The sequence below is a fragment of the Triplophysa rosa genome, unplaced genomic scaffold, assembly GCF_024868665.1.
Source record: "Triplophysa rosa unplaced genomic scaffold, Trosa_1v2 scaffold122_ERROPOS1645957, whole genome shotgun sequence".
NCBI classification, from domain to species: domain Eukaryota; kingdom Metazoa; phylum Chordata; class Actinopteri; order Cypriniformes; family Nemacheilidae; genus Triplophysa; species Triplophysa rosa.
Genome location: NW_026634121.1, coordinates 137,671 through 158,730, shown reverse-complemented (window position 1 = coordinate 158,730; position 21,060 = coordinate 137,671). Strand labels below are relative to the sequence as shown.

The window sequence follows — 21,060 nt, the reverse complement described above, 5'->3', positions numbered from 1 at the left end:
CAAGATTCAACGCGGTGTGATGTCGATTAACAAGCTCTATAGGTGGATTTTGTGCCAAGATGGGTTTATCCTGTTTCTATTCTGTCTGCTGAAAGTGCCCTAGTTATCGGTGATTCTATTGTTCGGAACGTTAACATAGAGGCGCCAGCCACCATATTCCAATGTTTACCGGGAGCCAGAGCGCCTGACATCAAGTCAAATTTAAATGTGCTGGCTAAGGCTAATCGTAAATTCAGTAAGATTGTTATTCACGTCGGCACAAATGATGTTCGACTCCGTCAATCGGAGATCACAAAAGATAACATTAAAGAGGTGTGTGAGCTCGCAAGCACGATGTCAGACACTGTAATATTCTCTGGCCCCCTCACTGCTTATCGTGGTGATGAGATTTATAGCAGATTATCATCACTAAATGGCTGGTTGTCTGAGTGGTGCCTGCAGAATGATATAGTTTTTATAAATAACTGGAAGAGTTTTGAGGGCAGACCTGACCTGTTGAAACGAGATGGTCTCCATCCCTCCTGGGCTGGGACTTCCATCCTGTCTAGAAATATGGCAAAAAGTCTTAATGCTAATGCTAAAACTTGACTCGCTGGGGCCCAGGTCAGGGAGCAGACAGTATGGCTTAACCAACTGTCTGCTTGCCGTCTCACGTCGCAGAATACACAAAATGTACAACATGTAGTAATCCGTTCTCCCAAACATCACAAAATAGAGACTGTGTCTGTCCTCCGGATTAGCAAACATAAAATAATGCGTAAACCCCTGCACTGTCTGTGAGGCAGACACACTCTGTCAGTTTAAATCTAGACTAAAGATGCATCTTTTTAATCTTGCATACACTACTCTTCCAAAATATAAATCCTCGGAGGGCTTAGGCTGCATTAGTTAGATCAACCGGAACCAAAAACACAACTGATGTACTTGTTGCATCAAAGAGTACAGAACAGTACTCTACTCTCAGCCAGTCTTGTCTCATTGTTCCAAGGTTACCACAGCGAGCAGGATGCAGTTCATGGCCTGACCTGATGGTAGAGCGGAGAATGGGAAGTGGGGACCTGACAAGAGCTGAGATGATAGAGCTGGATAAAGAAGGACGCGGTCTCTTGACATGTCTTCACCACAAAATTTCAAATGCTATTAGATTATTAATGATAATCTTAAACTATAATTTATTTTATTATTAAGTTTATTTATTTTATTTAGCCTTGTTGTGCAAGCTCTCTGGAGCTTGTGCAGAGGCAGCAGCTTTTGCCAGAGGGGAACTGGAATCCCCTGGTTGGGCCTGGGTTCTCCTGAGGTTTTTTTTCTCGATTAGAGTTTTGGGTTCCTCGCCACCGTTTGCATACTGTTTTTGCACTATTTGCCTGGCCGGGGGGGCTGCTTTAGAATTTTAAAGTTTTACTTAATTAATATTGCATATAGGAATTTATAGTCTGTTATATTTGACCTGTGCTTCTCTCTCCTTTATCTTAAATGTGTGCTCTCACTGAGCGTGTGTGTGTGTGCGTACTTGTCTGTGTACGTACGTGTGTGTGTGTCTGTGTGTGTGTGTGTGTGTGTGTGTGCACGTGTGTGCGCATCCGTGTGTGTGTGTGTGTGTGTGTGTGTCTCTATGTCTATGTGTGTTAGTACGTGTGCATATTGTGTGTGTGGGGTGTTTTGTATGTGGGTATGTCTGTCTTCTGTGTTTTCAACTTTTTCTTGTTTTTGCTGGTACAACTTTAATTATTTTGCTTATAGTCAATATGTCGCATGTACAGCTGCTTTGTAACAATGAAAATTGTAAAAAGCGCTATATAAATAAAGTTGAGTTGAGTTGAGTATTTACCTTTTCCTTCGAAATCCTTATGATCCATTCAGAATCTACTGTCCATTCTCATCTTCTGGCCAGGAAGGTTTCAGGTTCTCTTCCAGTGCAGTGAGTGTGATTCTAATCCTCATCCCCATGAGTAGCTCTACCAGACGGAAGTAGTTCAAATTCTTGATGGAGCACATGAAAAGGGTCCCGAATCATTTTCTTTGCCTGTTTCAGCACATGCTGGTTAAAAATAGACTGATGATTGCGGAAAAACCCCAGACCAACCACTTTCATTTTCAACCACACACCAAACAATGCAGCTGAGATCTAGCAGTAACTTTCAGATGTCCAAACCAGGCCACTACGCCATACAGTTATATGCCATACTACGCCAGGCAGTTGTGGCCTAATGGTTAGAGAGTCGGACTCATGACCAGAAAGTTGCCGGTTCGATTCCCAGGGCCGGCGGGTAACAACTGAGGTGCCCTTGAGCAAGGCATCTTACCCCTACTTGCTCCCCGGGCGCTGCAGTGATAGCTGCCCACTGCTCCGGGGGCACATGTGTTCACCACTTGCTGTGCGTGTGTTCACTACTCTCTGGATGGGTTAAATGCAGAGGTCACATTCCGTTGCCTTGTACTTGTACATGTGCAATGACAATAAATTGAATCTAATCTAAATCTAATACAGTAAAATAGATTGAATACAGGCATGATAGAACAATAACATGACCCTCTGACCTGAGCAACTCCAAACAGTCTGAGCCTTTGTAGAAAGTAACATTTTTGTTGCACCCTTCTCCACAAGTTATCCACATGCCCCTCCCAAGAAAGTTTATTATCAAATATCAAACCCAAGTATTTATATGAAACAACCTGTCCAACAGGCTCATTGTTAATCATGATGGGTAAATGGTTGCCTAATAATTCCTGATTAAAGATCATTTCCTCCGTTTTGCTAACATTAATTACAAGACTATGTTCTCTACTCCATGTAACAAAGTTAGCAATCTCTATAGTATAATGCAGAATATCCTCATCCTTATACAGGTGACCTAAAATGGCAGTATCGTCTGAGAATTTAACCACAATATTCCCCTGATGGTGGCTCCTATATTCATTTGTATACATATACTGTATGACATATCGCTTATTGCTCCCTGAACTCTTTGTAAGTCGCTTTGGATAAAAGTGTCTGCTAAATGACTAAATGTAAATGTATACAATGTAAATAAGAGTGGTGAACAAACACACCCATGGGGGACACAAATACTGATGGATCTACACTCAGAAAGAGTCTGCTTGTAGAAAGAAAGAAAGAATCTTACTTATTGGGTCCTACCAACAAGAATACATGGAACCATTTAATGATATATGGGTTGTTAACAGTCATACTCTTTAGTTTGGAGAGCATAAGGTGTGGTTTCACGGTATTAAAAGCAGAGCTCAGATCAAGAAAGAGCAGCCTGACATACGCTTTTGGATCTTCCAGATGTTTTAAGACATAATGCACCACAGTAAGAATCACATAATCAGTGCCCCTGTTCCTTTGTTAGGCGAACTGATAAGGGTCAATTTGTTCTTTAACCTCCTCCCTAAGCCTCTACACCATAATCCTCTCCAAACACTTCATAACAATGCAAGTTAAGGCAACTGGGCGATAATCGTACTCTTGAGGACTGGGTCTTTTTGGAACTGGTGTAATAATAGATTTTTTCCCAAATATGTGGAATAGTGTGTAGATCAAAACACCTCTGAAAAATATTCGCCCATGCAGGGGCTAACTCTTCTGTAAACGTTCTCAAAATAAAAGCAGAAAGACCATCCGGCCCAGTTGCCTATTTTGTGTCAAGACCTTTAATAATCTTAATCACAACAGACAAAGTCATTTGAGGTTTAGATACAGAGTCATCAATACACATGGCCCCCAACGTATCACTACAGTCATAAGAATCAACATCAAACCTGCAATAGAAATAATTAAGCTCATTTGCCAGTATTTGCTCATTGAAACCATGCACTTTAACCTTTTAGGAGTCATATATTATTGACACACTTTACCTTTTACGTAGACAATCTTCACTTAACACTTGGAGTATACAAGCATTGAATCAGCTGAAGAAAAAGCCCATCATGCCAGATTGAGTCAAAAGCTTTTTTGAAGTCAACAAAGCATGAGAAGAGATTTTGGTTGGTTTCTTTGTCAATTAAAGTACGAAGAGTGTATATATGATCTGATGTGCGGTATTTTGGTTGGAAACCGATTTGGCATTTTCTCAGGATGTTTCGGTCGTTTAGATAATGGAGAAGTCTGTTGTTAAGAATGTTACAGAAGAGTTTACCTAGGTTGCCGTTTACACATATTCCACAGTAATTATTAGGGTCGAATTTGTCTCCGCTTTTATGGATTGGAGTTATGAGACCTTGGTTCCAGATTCTGGGAAATATACCTTTACTAAGGATGATATTAAACAGTTTAAGAATGGCGAGTGTGAGTTTTTGGTACATACTGTACAACATACACTGATCCACACTAGTCACTTTGTGCAGCATTGGACTGCTCACTACCTCATTCAGCATTGGTATGCCCCTAGGGCTTCAACTACCTCTTTAAACAGGTTAAACAAAGCCTGCTCTCTTTGTCACTTTAAACAGACTGATAAGCTCTTTGCACTACCTCACATCTGCACTGTTGTATATTTCACTGGTTTGCACTCTATCTGCCATTACCTATCTTCTTTTTCTTTTTTTAAATATCCCTGCTTATGAAGTTGTATTTACATATATACAGGTGCCGGTCATATAAGTAGAATATCATCAAAAAGTTGATTTATTTCACTAATTCCATTCAAAAAGTGAAACTTGTATATTATATTAATTCATTACACACAGACTGATATATTTCAAATGTTTATTTCTTTTAATTTGATGATTATAACTGACAACTAATGAAAATCCCAAATTCAGTATCTCAGAAAATTAGAATATTACTTAAGACCAATACAAAGAAAGGATTTTTAGAAATCTTGGCCAACTGAAAAGTATGAACATGAAAAGTATGAGCACGTACAGCACTCAATACTTAGTTGGGGCTCCTTTTGCCTGAATTACTGCAGTAATGCGGCGTGGCATGGAGTCGATCAGTCTGTGGCACTGCTCAGGTGTTATGAGAGGCCAGGTTGCTCTGATAGTGGCCTTCAGCTCTTCTGCATTGTTGGGTCTGGCATGTCGCATCTTCCTCTTTATAATACCCCATAGATTTTCTATGGGGTTAAGGTCAGGCGAGTTTGCTGGCCAATTAAGAACAGGGATACCATGGTCCTTAAACCAGGTACTGGTAGCTTTGGCACTGTGTGCAGGTGCCAAGTCCTGTTGGAAAATGAAATCTGCATCGCCATGAAGTTGGTCAGCAGCAATGGGTTAGGGTGTTGCCCTGCTGTTCTACGTATGGAGCGTCTAAGTGCAATATCAGACGCAGCTGCCTCATCACTTGACTGATCTAAAGTAACTACTACAGCAGGCTCTGGTATAACTTCCGGTTGTACCCTCATGGGTACTACTGTATTTCCCCCAGGGTGGGTTTCTTCTATGATCCCTGACGAATCACTATCCTGACCATCAGGCTGGGGGCTGCAGTTAACTTGGGCCCCTGTTCTTCTAAAAATCACAGCCTCTGGTGGGAGGCTGTCTACCTCAGGACTTGACTTGTCCCCAGAACAACGGGAAGCTACAGGTGTACTGCCATTAGGTTGACAGGGCACAGCTCTACCCAACGGAACTAACTTAAGCTCTGAGCGATGCATGACTTTGATAGGGCCCTCAGTCTCTCAGGGTCTTATCTTATATAATGTCCCCACCTCATCACAACAAGTCACCACTTCATATGCTATAGAGCTCCACACATCCTGTATCTTATGGCGGCCCTGATAATGATTTTTACAATACACTAACGTACCAGGGGGCAATACCATGATACCAGCTCCGGACAGTCACCTTTACGGCGCTCAGCTGCCACCTCCAGCTGCCTTCGAGCACTAGCATAAATGGAAGTCAAATGCTCCTGATGCTGAGCAACCCAATCTGCCGGGGTGCGATCCCCTTCCAGTTCATTGCTATTACCTAAAAGCTGATCCACAGGCAATTTGGGCTTCTGTCCAAACATTAACTCATAAGGAGAGTGTTGGGTTGACTGATGTACTGTGGTATTATACGCAAAAAGGAGTTGAGGAAGCAATTGGGGCCACTTTCGCTTCTGTTCGGGCCATAGGGTATGAAGTAAGTCGTGCAACGTTCGATTAAATCTTTCGCATTGACCATTACCCTCAGGATGGTATGGAGTCGTCCTACTCTTTGCTATCCCATACAGCTCACACAACCGCTTCAACAACTATCCCTCAAAGCTACGGCCCTGGTCCGAATGAATCCTTTTCGGCACCCCATAGACATAAAACCACTTCTCCGTCAAGATATTCGCCACTGTACTCGCCCTTTGATCAGGAGTAGGATATGCCTGGGTAAACTTAGAGAAAACATCTGTCACCACTAACACATTTTCCTGTCCATTACTCGCTTTGTCTATGACTTTTTCTAGGAAACTTTTTATAGACGCAATAAGACGTGATGAGCGGATAAGCTCGGCTCCGATCCACAAGAGATGCGAACAGAAATACTTCAGATTAAAGTCATATCACGAAGAAAACGAACAGAGTTTTGTGGTGAAACGAGGAAGCATCCGGATTTAAGTTAACAAGTTCAAGCGGTAAGTTTCAAATTATGTTCGCGTTTGCATTATGAATGTTGTAGCATATGTTAAGTTAAAGGTTACGTCAAAATAAACATCCCTGTTTGCGTGTTAATTTGTTAGCACCAATGCTAATTCAGTCAAGTGTCCTTATTAACCATTTAATGCTTTTATAACTGTAATGGAGTAAAATTAATGGGAGGACAGGGTGGGGTTTACAGTACCTAGTATTTTATTTAGGCCTATCTGCAATCTATGTGCTAGAAAACTATCATACTAACTGCATGACTAGCAATGTGTATGTCTTGGATAGATAACTCTATTAGGTTTAAAAAAACAACATTTAAACTAAAGAAAAATATTGCTGTTGCATTTATTATTTTAATATACAGCTACCTTAATGCAAGTAATCTTGTGTAAATGCAGTATAAAAACTGAGGTTTGTTTTAATATTGCATATGCATGTTTGTTCAGTCAGTTGACTTACTGAAGTTTATTCTATTTGTCTTCTACAGCAGCAGACTGAGGAGGATGTTCATCAGCATGAAAGACCCCAGTGAGCACACAACAGTTTCAGCAACAATTAACTTATACTTCATGTATACAAAATGGCATTGCTTTCTATACATTTATATTAACAATGAGCTTTATTAATAAAATTGTGTTTCAATTAGCATGTACTTGTGTTTTGCTTTGGTACCGAAATTGGTACCGAGAACCGTGGAATTTTACTGGTATTGGTACCGACTACTGAAATTTTGGTACCGTGACAACACTACTCCTAACTGGAACAGCATCTACTGTTGCCACCTCCGCCCCTTGGGGCTCCACTTTTTCCTGCTCTAGAATTGGGTCAGGAACAGTAACCCCTGTTACCACCGTTGTTACCTGATCTCCCGGATGTACAGGGAGTCTTGAAAGTGCATCTGCATTCCGGTTTGCCGCACCTGGCCAGTACTTAATCTCATAATTGAACAACGCGAGCTGGGAAACCCAGCGCTGCTCCACAGCCCCCAGCTTTGCAGACTCAAGATAGCGCAATGGGTTGTTATCGGTATAGACCGTGACTTTGTTACCCAAAAGATATTCTCTAAACTTTTCTGTCATGGCCCACTTAAGGGCCAACAATTCCAACTTCATTGCACTATAATTCGTCATGTTCCTCTCACTGGGCCTAAGCCCCCGACTAGGCAAATGCAATAGGCCTTCTCATCCCCTCTTGGTCTTGTGACAGTACGGCCCGTAATCCTAAATGACTCGCATCTGTCTCCAAGATAAATGGACAAGTGAAATCAGCGTAACCCAACACGGGGGTCTGGGTAAGCCGTTCCTTTAGGTCCCTAAATGACCGTTCACAGGTATCGTCCCAATGTTGTACAAATGGGCCCTGCTTACCAGCTGCAGCTCTTTTCCGACTACTTTGCAGACCACCCACCAACCTGTGCAACGGGGCCGCCAATTTAGCAAACCCTTGCACAAACCGACGATAGTACGATGCAAATCCTAGAAATGAACGCAGCTCCCTAACCGAATTGGGCCTGCCCCATTCAGCCACAGCCCGAATCTTCTCGGGATCCGTGGCCACTCCAGCTGCTGATATCACATGTCCTAAGTACCCAACTTCCGTTTGAAAGAAACAGCACTTCTTCAACTTCGCCTTCAAATTATGAGTCTGAAGGCGACTTAGTACCATCTCCAGCCTATCCAGGTGTTGGTCAAAAGTGTTAGAGAAAATGACTATGTCATCCAAGTATAGCAACAGCGCATGAAGGCTCTGATCACCAAAAATACGCTCCATTAATCGTTGGAAAGTGCTTGGCGCGTTGCACAACCCGAACGGCATTCGATTGAACTCAAATAGCCCAAACGGGGTGCAAAACGCCATTTTTTCCCGATCCTGCGGGGCCACTGAAACCTGGTTATACCCACTAGCCAGGTCTAATGTACTAAACCACTTAGCCCCACTAAGCGAGTCTAAGGTCTCCTCTATCCGAGGTAAAGGGAAAGCATCTTTACGCGTTTTCGCATTGAGCTGACGATAATCTACACATAACCGAATAGAACCATCTTTCTTTTGGACCACAACGATGGGCGAAGCGTACGGGCTACAGCTAGGTTTAGCAACATCTCGCTCTACCAATTCTTGGATATGGCTCTTAACCAAGTCATACTGCGAAGCAGGGAGACGACGATAACGCTGGCATACGGGTGCATCATCCGACAATGGGATAGTATGTTGGAGTAAATCAGTACAACCCAAATCTCCGTCGTCATGACTAAAAACATTGGCATATTTTTCCAATAATGCCTGAGCTTGCTGCTGTTCTCGACCCGACAATGTAGGCCAGGTGACTTGGGACATATCACAATCGGGGATACTCTCTACCTCAGCCGACTGAATGAGGGCTACTACCTCCGAATGTTCCTGCTGTACCCGAATCTGAACCTGAGAAGACAGCCCCGGCGACTGAACAATGTGTAATTCTCCCAATATGGTCTTTGGCCCGAGCCAACGATCCTGACTTCCCACATTAACCACTGGTACTCTCACCACCCCATTGGTCACAGATAAACAAACCGAGGGAACGAGAAGGTCCCCCGGCAACCGGCCTTCAACAAATGATACTGGTTCCAAAAAACAGGTATTGTGTGTCCTCCCTGACCCCTGATGGCAGGTTGCCGGAATTAATTTCATAGAGCCGGCTGGAACACACACTGATGGACCTTTCTGTACCCGCGCAAACCCCACATGCCCAGTGTCTAGTGTCTTTTCCCACATTTGGCACTCTGAAAATGCCCTCTGCCATGCTTTTCCTACCTGCTGGATAGAGGGGGCACTAAAAAACCTCATCCCATGTTCCAGAAATAGTTCATGGTAACAACTACTAATGACATTCATTCCTAAAAGACCAGGGACCTGTTCTCTCCTTACTTTAATAGCAGGGTCTGCCGAATTTTTCACCACTAGAATGCCCATCTGGGGCAATGTCTTTCCCAATATCCCTATAGTTGTCTCCAAATACCCCAAATAAGGGATATCAAGGCCATTAGCTGCCTTGAGCTTAAGCCACTGACAGGGTTGTAACTGAAACTGAGGTTGTAAGTACTGTTCAAAAAATTGCTGTGTGACTGTAGTCACCATCGATCCTGTATCTAACAAACATGGCAGCGTCACGCCACTGATGTTAATCTCTACTACTGGGCACCTACCTAGAAGCTTGGGCTCATTTGACAAAGAGCTGCCCAAAAATACCCCACCCGACGCAGGGCCAATACTGTCAGGGGGCATTAGTTTTCCGACGGCAGTCTGGAAGGCATAGGCCCAGTAGCTAACCTGCGTATGGTTCCGGGATCCGCTTTACAAAATCTTGCAATATGACCAGGTTGGTCACAACGCAAGCATATCGGTCTACAGTCTGAGTGATAAAGATACTGGGAGCTATGGGCTGCAAAACCTTTGAGGTCAGGGGTGCTGTTGGACAAGGAGGTCCCTGAACAACTTGCGGAACAGACAACTCTAAAGGCTTCAGAATGGCATCTAGCTGCATCTGCTGTTTACGAAGACTCTCTTTAACTCCAATCAACTCATCCAAGGGCATCCTAGAAATGGTATTAGAAGGGACGGATACCTCTACTGCACTAGAAATACTGCAGGACTGGGCTCGGGGTCGCTGTATGCAAAGATTCTCACCTTCTTCTACCCAACGCAATGCCTCTTGACGGGCATCCAAAAAACTCAAGGACGAGTCCAGCCTCACCTGGCAACGTAAATCACGGCGAAGCATATTATCTCTCACAAATTCGATGAACTGGTCTCTCAGAGCAATATCGGAATTAGCGAAACATGTTGGGTCCTTACGTTCAATCACATCCATCAGAACCATAAGGGCGTGAGAATACTCTCTCAATGACTCACCCTATAATTGTCGTCGCTGGAAGAACTGCTTCTGGAGACTAATGTAGGACTGGGAGCAACCGTAAGCGCTGACAAGTATGTTAAATATCTTTTCAGGATCATCTCTTTCGGAGATTGGGCAGAACCTAACCTCTGTCCTGGCCTCCCCATCCAACAAATCAAAAATGGCCAAAGCCTGCTCAGAACCCGACCTTGAACACATAGACAGGTGACGCCGGGCTTCTTCAACTCAATCCTCTACCGTCAATGAGTCTTGGGATAATTTCCCTGAAAATCTAGGACCCTTACGCTCACGCGGTACATAAACATAACGCTCTACTACTCCCAAGGAATGGGATGTAACACCACTCCTACCAGTATCCCCTACTATAGAAGGCTGAGATTCTCTTAAGGGGACGCTCGTAGATCCAGAGGGTAAGCTCTGACTTATCTCTGTCCTAAGTTTAGCATTTTCTACTTGAAGTTGTTGTACCATCTCAGTAAGTGCCCTAAGCTGGGCTGCCATATCTTCATCTGCCATTGTGTACACACACACACACACACACACACACACACACACACACACACACACACACACACACACACACACACACACGAGACCCAAAAGGGGGGAGAAAGAGAAATAAAAAAATAAAAACAAACTTAATTTATAACTAACTTTAATAATTGTGATGTTCAGGCTGACCACGATGATCGTCGACAGGAGTCCTTGACCACTGTTTTCCCACCCTTATAAGAATTTAAAAATAATAATAATAATAAGGCCCAGACTACCTTAGAACTATAATAACAAAGCCAAAAAAATTAACAAAGTCCTGCCGACTACGCCAAATGTAACAGAGCGGGTTATTATACACAACCACCCAAGACTACGCCACTCCAATTTAGATTCGGGTAGGAGTTCCCCACACAGTCACTCAAATAAATGAATGGATATAGCAGAGTATTATAGTCAGACATAAATCTTTATTCACTGGTATCAGGTTGGTCTGACCTTGCACAAACTCCAGCCACAGTCGCCTAGGCAAATATAGTATCTTCAGAGAATAATAAAGCAAAAGAAACCAAATACAATATCTCACGTCACACCAATACCCAAACACAAATCAGTGTATACATATCACTGCCACATCATGCCCAAAATAAGAATAAGTGTGTTTCTCTCAGTCACTATATGCAGGGCAGATATAAATTATGGCTCAGTCAGTGCACGGACACATCCAATAAAGAAGCAGTATAATAAAGTGGTCATGGGCCGACAATCAAACAAAAGAAACAAAATATCAAACTAATACAATAAACAAATATATAAAAGTAAACATAACCAAAACTTAGGTAGGGAAAACAGTGATCAACACTTCAAAAGCACACATAACTCTTCATGCTCTTAAGGGCATGCGCCATTCTGAAGAGGGAAAGTACAGCGGTCTGGCGTTCCTCGCCACACGCTGCGCCACTCTCAATATCACTCGTCGATCCGATAGTCTAAGCAGACGAAATCGTGGATTTAATGTCCACTGCTTTTCCAATGGCTGTATAAGCAGTCCACCACTTGTAGCATACACACACCCAGATCGGCTCGATAACGCCGCCAACTTCTTCCAGAGACCAACCACCACCAGCACGCCAACCAATTTAACTATGGTATGACTTACGGCCACAGAGGCAGCGTATATAACAGGTCCAACGCTCCTTCTACAACTGCTATCGCATACAGTGACAGTCCAACAGCACCCCCTACTGACTCGGCTACATGTGCATGTGGCAGAATTGACAATAAAGCAGACTTTGACTTTTCACCAGCGACCGATCACAAAATGGTTGACTGTGGTGATGTGGCAGTTTTTCTCAACTCAACTCACTCAACACAACTTTATTTATACACTGTAAAAATGAATCTGAGTTTTAGTCTGGTGGACAAGTAAAATCATGTCCTGTCAAATTGCAGTGTCACTACACAACACGATGAGTCGTAACAACCTCAACTTGAAGGGAAATGGAAAACTTAAAATTACGTGTTCATATAACAACAAAAGTTCTATTAATTTTCTGTGTAATGCGCATGTGCCACAAACTCCGTCATGATGACGTACTATTGTAACGAAGACGTTGAGACAGACGCGCCATCCGCCATTTTCTGCACACGAGTCGAGAAGTTTCCAAAAATGCAAGAAAAGATGAAGAGCCCGCAATTGAACGGTTAGATGTGGACTTTGTGGACTGCAAATAACAAAATAAGTAAGTATTTGTGCTTTCTTTAATGTTAATTTACATTCATGCTCAGTATCAGCTGTTCGTATTCATCAGTTCTCTCAGCACGTCTCAATTCAGTGAACTTTTTAAGTTAATGTTACTTGCGTACCATATACTCCGAAATATCGAATTATTTCGAGTCTCGGGGACTGTCAGGAACGTGTGAATGTGAATAATCACCTAAAATTGTGGATCACTAAAATATTGCTTGCTAGACACCGAGCGGCTGTCGAGTCGTGAGCAGAAAGCGAAGTCGTCTTTGTAAGTTTGCAACTAAGTTAACGTAATGTGGATATATAAAACAGTGTTCATGTAACGTTAAGTGACTTTTTAGCATGTTCTTAATCGGATCTTATCGTTAGTTTTTATCATAGAAACACAGAATTACCAGTAATATCCGAAGCACCGCCGCCAGTCCATATTTGTGTTTAATATGAGAAATATGCACTTTTATTTATACGTGATTGCAATAACATTTAGTTCTAATTTGTTATATTATACAAATGTTTGAGTGACTTGTGTGTCTTAAACGCTCAGTTGTTAGTCTTTTAAATGAACACATAAAGCTACCAGATGTATGCTAACATTAGGGATGTTTTGAGCACGTGCAAATGGTGTGTCTTGTATTGCTAACTTGCGCGCTGATCTTGTAATGTAATGCCAGAACATTCTGTAGTTTAATAATCACATGATTACACTTTTTTGGCATTTGTGTAAACTGTGAAGCCCTTAATAAAACCTATATTTACAGCGTTGCTCAATTTTATATTGCCAGCAACATCATCACTATAATAATCAATGTATCACCCAGCCATAAAAGTAATGTTGATATTTTTTCCTCATTGTATTTGGGAGATAAGATGTTAAGTGAATATTTCTGTATGTAACATGTGCATGTGTACTTGGCTGGAGGTTGACTTTTTTGTTTTTTAGTTGCAGGATCAGTACAGTGCAAGCAGAGTGGAAGCACAACTCCATGGCAATGAGGTGGTGTTGCAAGATTTGCAGATTTTCCTCTCCCAACCAGCGTGCCCTAATCACACACTACAAGCTGAAACACTGCCATCAGGCAAGTCACTGTCCACTCCCATGCATCTATAAAGATTGTGTATGCACATTTAGGAGTGAACTGTCTCTGAAGAAGCATTTAACTCGTGACCATAGTCATGTTCAAGCCTCCTCAAAATTGCTTAAAGCAACATCAAATGTGAACTGTGACCTGTGTAATTTTTCAGAGGCTTGCAGTGTTTCACAGTATTATGCACATCTGAAAACACACATTCAAAAAGAAAGAGTTAGTGAGGTGCCCCTTTCAAGACTGTAGTTTCCAGACCAGTGTGTCCAGCACTTTCCGTGCTCATAAAAGTAGGAGTCATCGCCACAGCACTTTAGAAGATCTTCGAACAGACTTGTATAAAACTTGCAATCCTGGTGATTCAAACCCTGAAAGTGCAGACTCTGAAGCAGATTCATTCAGCCTGGATTGCTCAACAGTAGAAAGTGACATAGATGTTCAAGACTTACAGGATTTGATTAAACACAAAGTAGCATCACTGTTACTTCGCATGCAAACAACTCTACATGTCTCAAAGGACACCACACAGGAAATTGTAAATGAGCTTTGCAGTGTTTATTCCGTTGTGCAAGAGTTCACTCCAAGAATAATAGAAAGTGTATTGGTTAAGCACAATTGTGTGTTAACCAACGAATTGACTGCTGCCTTAGCTGAGTTGAAAAAACAAATCCCCTAACGTCCCTTTCAAAGAGTGGCCCTTTTGCAACCGAATACAAAAGATCAACTTATTACAAGGACAACTTCAAAGTAATTGAGCCAGTTGAATATTTTTTGGAATCGTGCTCCCCAAACAAATTTGTTTATATTCCGATTTTGAAAGTTTTGACAGAGTTGTTGAACCGAGATGACATTTTGGATAAAATCTTGCAAGGAACTGCTAACCAGTCTGGTCAGATTAAAACATACAGAGATGGACTTTACTGCAAAGAGAATCCTTTGCTTTCCTCAGAGAGTTTAAGCATTGCACTTGGGATGTATATTGATGACTATGAGGTATGTAACCCACTGGGAACATCAAGAAAAAAAGCATAAGGTCTGTGCAGTGTACTGGGTAATAATATCAAACTTGCCAGCACAGTATAGGTCTTCGGTACAATCAATTTATCTGGCTTGTCTGGGCAATAGCAATGATGTAAAGAATTTTGGATATGATGCCATTTTTCAACCACTGATTAGGGACATTCAAGTCCTTGAAGAGGAAGGATTATATGTTCAAAAATTGGGAACAAGTGTCAAGGATCTGTGTTGTATGTGTCAGCGGACAACTTGGGGGCCCACTCGCTAGCTGGCTTCCAAGAAAGTTTCAATGTTGATAAATTCTGCAGATTTTGCCTAGCTAGTCGCAAGGATATTGACTTGCATGAGGTCAGAGAGGGTGTGTTTCCACTCAGGACGATTGAAACTCACAAACAGACCCTTGAGGAATTGAAGACGAATTCACTGGTTTCCCTGGATGGAGTAAAGAGAGACTGTGTTCTTGAAAAACTTAAATATTTCCACACAGTTCAAGGGTTTCCTACAGATTTTATGCATGACCTGTTTGAAGGTATAGTAACAAGAGAGTTAAGTCTTTGCCTAAAGTCCCTTATTTCCAAAAGGTACTTCACATTAGATGACCTTAATGCTGACATCAAGTCTTTTCCTTTCAAGTTTACTGATAAAACTAACAAACCACAACAAATTTCAAAGACATTTGTGTCAAAAAATTCCATTGGTAGAAACTGCCATGAAAACTGGACTCTGATAAGGCTATTGCCATTGATGATGGGTCACAGAGTACCAGAAGGAGACAAAACTTGGCAAATCTTACTAGATATAAAAGATATTATTGAGCTCCTAGCTACTGGACAATTTTCTGATGTGACATTGTGATACTTGGAGTCCAAAATCTCAGAACACAGGTGCTTGATGAAAGAGTGTTTCCCAGATTTCCACATTCTCCCCAAGCATCACTTCTTGGAACACTATCCTGAAATGATTCGTCGATTTGGACCTCTGACTGATTTTTGGACTATTCGCTTTGAGGCGAAGCACAACTTCTTTAAGAGAGTTGTACATGATGGTAAAAACTTCAAGAATGTCTTGCTCACTCAGGCCAAAAAGCATCAGCTTGCTTTGGCTTACTTCCTTGACTTGCCAAGTGTTTTTAAACCTGATCTAGAAGTAGGAGGCGCTGCTGTCGTTTCACCTGACACACTTGCATGTTCAGTGAGGCAGGCCATTGAGCATAAATATGGAAACATAAACACAGTTTTTCTTTCAACCCATGCATGCATCTATGGTACAAAGTACTCTGTGGGAATGTTTTTGTCTGTAGGGCACACCGGTGGACTGCCTGACTTTGGCGAGATTGTTAAAATGATAATTGTGAACAATAAATTGTCATTCATCTTTAAACCTTTCAAAGCCTGGTACATAGAGCATTTGCGAAGTTTTGAGCTGACGAGTAATTGCACTTCTGAACTGCAGGTTGTGGAACCCCGGGAACTCAATGGATACCATCCACTTTATCCATATGTAAGCGCTGGCAAGCTATACGTCACACCAAAAACCTTCTTGCTTCACTAAGGTACATTTGTTGAAATGCACATGATTTTTTTAGGTGTTCACATTATGATGTATGATGTATGTAATCGTCAATCAATGTACTCTTTTTACTTTTTCCCCAGTTGCAGAGAAACCCTTGAATTTTGTATTCCCACAACAAAATGCTGTTTCGTGTAATCATCTCCCCACAGAACATTAAAAAAGTTAGACTTGATCCTGTTCCAGATTCTGTTGATGGCCTCAAGTTTGAACTTAAAAGCAGGCTCCAGCTGAAAGACCCTTTTGACCTACAATATGAAGATGAAGACTTCCATGATTTCTGTAATCTTACATGTTAAGCTGATCTGCCTAAAGACAAGGAGACACTGAAGGTTCTTTCCACCCCCTGTACAGATACATAGTCAGACTCCAGTTTAGACACTGCAATTTTAAGTGAATCGTCATCTCCATCAACTTCTTAAGCCAGCATCCATTCAGAGACATATGCCGCCCGTTCGCAGCCATGGCCAACAGCCTTTCCCATTCCACTTTTTGCATATGATGCAGAGCTGAGGCTAAGACAAGGTAATGAGGCATTTCAAAAGGATGGAACACTTCTGTCAATTCCCAGAGACATGAAGATTGAAATTCTTGAGAAACTTGCAGAAACTATATACTCATACAAAGCCTATCCTGGGAATGAAGAGATTGAAAGTGTAGCATCTGCCTTAATTGAAAAACACCCCTGTCTCAAAGAGCCAAGCTCCACATCTGGATGGTATGGGTGGAAAATAAGTATCAAGTTCAAAATGGGCAACTACAGACAAAAGCTGAGAGATGCAGGTTGTCAGGAACTGAAAGTAAATTCTGAAAAGAGAGGTCTTGGGGAGACAAGAGGAAAGCGAAACAAAGTTAAGAAACCTAGACGGTGTGAAACCAATTTTCTTCCAGATCTACCTCAGGGCAAAGACCGGGAAGGTCTAGACAAGGAAAGAGACCAAATAGCTGTGGAAATGACGAAGAGGACTCCAGACATCATCTTTGTTGATGCTGCTATGAGCAGCACGTATTTTTTGAGAAGACAAGAAGTCATTGAGGAGGAGCCACCAGTGTCACAAATGAAAGTCCGATGGCCAGCACTTTTCACAGAGAGAGAGGTAAATTGTGTTGATTTGTTTCATTGTGCTTTGAATTTATCAGAAAGTGTTGGGCTATGAAAGTTGTGCTGTTCTATTACAAGATATGGGAAAACTTAATATCCTTAGATTATATCACCAGTTCTGTCATGTTGATTGAAATGAAAATGTTTTAACTTCCTGCACGATGTTTTAATTTAGTACTGTTGAAGACTGTCATTGAAACCCTGGCGTCTTTGTTAAATTTATAAATGTTTTTATAGATCAGCAAAGAATTCACCAGGCTTGTGTCAAAGGACCTGAGCAAGTCCTTTTTTGAAGGCCTAGATCAGGAGTCTTCAACTAAAATTGCTTGAGGTCCAGTAAACAAACCCTCTTGCCAGTCGAGGTCCGGACAATTAAATACCTAAAATCATGAATTGATGGTTTTTGGCAGACCAAAGAAATAAACATGTCTTTTCATATCTATCAACGGCATAACAATGTCTGACAACAATATAATAAGGAAAATGTGCAAAATGCCATAATCTCTAAACCTGCATTGAACATACATTCATTTCAACATATCAACTTTAAAAGAAAACTAAAGTGTTGTTTTCTGCTGAACTGAGATGAACAAATAGCAACATCAAGTTGCGACTGATCATCATCTGATAACATTTCAGCTCTTCTTGTGGCTGTTGCAGCTGAAAGGGGGTTTGTTTAATATTTTCTTTTAGTTCATGTCTTTATTTTCCTTCTAAAAGTGTTTCACACGCAGCTCCATTCACTCTTTTACTATTCCATCAGTAAAGGGCTTGTTATGTTTTCCTAAGATCCACTGTATTCTTAGCCGAACATTCGCTCGTTGTTGGGGGTAAGTGAGTGAGGGAGGACCCTGTAGATCGCTACTACTGGGCTTTGAGCTAATATATTTTCCGTGTCCTTACCTCGGACTGCTGCTTGTAAGTTTCTTCAAAGTGTCTCTGTCTAATTTCATAATGCCGTTTAAGTTTCCACTTTTGACAACCGCGACAGACTCCGAGCAAATGAGACAAACCGGTCTCGTGCATCTCGATGCAGGAAGAATAAATGCAAATCTCTCGACCCATTCATCTCGGAAAACATGGTTTTCAGCGTCAACTTTTCTAACTTTTGAAAAGGACATTGTTTTTCAGTCACTGACAGTTACATCTGTCTGCGCGCTGTGCAGCGAGTCTGTCCCGGCTCTCGTCGAGACGTCGACGTCTGAACGTGGCAACAGTGCGCATATGTTAACTGTCCGTGGCGCCGTAGGACCCAAACTGCTACTGAGCAGACCTTGATGTGCCTGGTATAAATTTGATTGCATTATAAAATAATGTTAGGCGTTCATTTATTTATTATGTCAAAAGGCTTTGAGGTCCGGACGGACGCATCTCGCGGTCCGCATCCGGACCGGAGTCCGCTAGTTAGTGACCCCTGGCCTAGATGGGGTCTTTGAGATCTCTCAAAGCTGATAACAGTTATTCAGGTCAAAGCGTTATGAGGACATTCCAGAAATGACTTCAATACTGGAGAGCCTTGATAAGGATGTGAGTCAATTTATTTTAAAGCAGTCTTTCTCCCCTCAAAATGACAATTCTGTGATCATTTACTCACTTTCATGTTTGTCCAAACCTCTATGACCCTTTTTATTCTATGGATCATAAAACTAGTGATAGTGACATATTTTCATACAATAACAGATCCAAGATCCTGCAGAGATTTGCTTTAACCCCAGTTAAACACACCTAAACCAGCTAATCAAGGTGTTCAGGATCACTATAAACTTCCAGGCAATGTGTTGAACCAGGTTGGAGTTAAACTCTGCAATACGTTATTGGCCCTCCAGAAGCAGGATTAGACATCTTTTATTTAGGTGGTATAATCATGTTAGATCCACTATTAAATCTTATTTTGGTGCTGAACAAAAAAGGTAACAAACAACTGTTGTTGCATCACATCACTGGTTATTTATTTACAACAAAAGTATATAAGTGTAAATGTGCAAATTTGAAATTTATGCCTTTTGGAAAAAATAAAAACAAATAAAAATCTGATTGAAGGAATAAAGCTGGTACTTCAACCATTCTATATTTGACAGAAAACAAACCAAAGGATGAGGACAGCAGCATTGCTGGGCCTGCCATGGTACGTGCGAGAAACTCCTTCAAAATTCATGAAGATTTGCGAGGTAAGCTGAAATATATAAGGGAAAATTGGACATTAGATCTCTTAATTTGCAGGGGTCTGAGAACCATATTTGTGTAATTGCTTGTAAGTAATTGTACCTTGTTTTGTTTACATTCTATAAAGCTCAGTGACCGTGAAGAGGATGTGATCAAGGGCGTGGTGATTGAAATCCTAGTAGTTGTGGAAAATGTGATGGAACCTCTCCCATCGTTCTACAATGACGTTGCCCTGGTGATTGAGGAAGAAGTGGTAATGCGTCACCTGAGTGATATACCCAATGCTTTTCTGAACCTGATGGGCCTGGTGTATGCATTAAACCTTGACTACCCAAAGGAACTAAAATTCACTTGTGAAGTGATACAGCACCTGTTTATTGGACTTGGGTCAGACTCATGCACAGCAAGAGTTCACTCTTTGAAGAGCAAGTTGCTGCAATAAGGCAGAAAACAAAATCTTCGGTTGTACTGTTTTAAAGTTTTAAGATCATTGTTGTTTTAAAGGAATAGTTCACCTTTAAAATTAAATTTGTCATCATTTACTCACCCTCTTGTCATTTTAAACCTGTATGACTTCTTCCGCAGAACACAAAAGAAGATATTTTAAAGAATGTTGTTTACAGCCCCCCATTCTCTTGCATTGGTTACAATAGAAGTGAATGGAGAGCTGTCCCTTCTATTGGGGGTCACTTCTAATGTAACCAATGCAAGAGAATGGGGGGCTGTCCACTACATTTTTCAAAATATATTTTGTGTTCTGCAGAAGAAAGCAAGTCATACAGGTTTGAAATGACAAGAGTAAATGATGACAGAAAAATGTTTTTCATTTTAAAGGTGAACTACTGATTATTTTTCTTTCCTGCTTCATCTTTCATTGTCATGTTTCAACGACTCGGAATTGAAGACACAGTTTAATGTCCAATTTTAACAGCTTATTGTGAGTTCTTCATGTACTAAAAATGTCTGATAAAGGCATTAAGACTCATTGTCATTAAGATGGCTTTGTGCATGCATGGAGAAGTTTACATGTGTTTGTTTGAGCTGTTTTGGCTCTAAGAGGGATCTGTGCATAGAGAAGATTGCATGTGTCTCTTGTTTTTATATCTTTGGATAAAATGTATCTTGTTTAAAAAATAAATGCGGAGAGTTTCAATTTTGCTGTTGTGTTGATTTCTTTAAAAAATCTGGTTCCAGATAAATATCCTGAACTTCTTGTCAAAGCAATAAAGTCCAGTAAACTCAAATAGTTAAGTTATGGTGTTGAAGACAAATTACTATTTTATGTCAATTAGACTTGGTTCGTGGTTGTGTGAACATGAAAAATTAAGTTCAAATAATATGTTTTTCAGTTGACCTAACAAAAATTTCAACTACTACATATAAGTCAAGAGAACTTAACACCTAAAGTCAAGTTGGATCAACAA

The 21,060-nt window shown here is 41.3% G+C and overlaps 1 protein-coding gene across 1 annotated transcript; it reads left to right on the top strand.

Moving 5' to 3' along the window:
- Positions 1 to 16,814: 16,814 nt before the first annotated feature.
- LOC130549484 (sterile alpha motif domain-containing protein 3-like) lies at positions 16,815 to 17,892 on the top strand. Its single transcript, XM_057326705.1, has 2 exons — positions 16,815 to 17,468; positions 17,711 to 17,892. The coding sequence occupies exons 1-2, from the start codon at positions 16,947 to 16,949 to the stop codon at positions 17,801 to 17,803; spliced, it is 615 nt and encodes a 204-aa protein (XP_057182688.1). The 5' UTR covers positions 16,815 to 16,946; the 3' UTR covers positions 17,804 to 17,892.
- Positions 17,893 to 21,060: the final 3,168 nt, after the last annotated feature.

Coding starts and splice junctions, on each gene's coding strand:
- LOC130549484 (XM_057326705.1), top strand. CDS start 16,947: ATGAAGATTGAAATTCTTGAGAAACTTGCAGAAACTATATACTCATAC. Junction 17,469..17,710: donor CACTTTTCACAGAGAGAGAG/GTAAATTGTGTT, acceptor ATGTTTTTATAG/ATCAGCAAAGAATTCACCAG.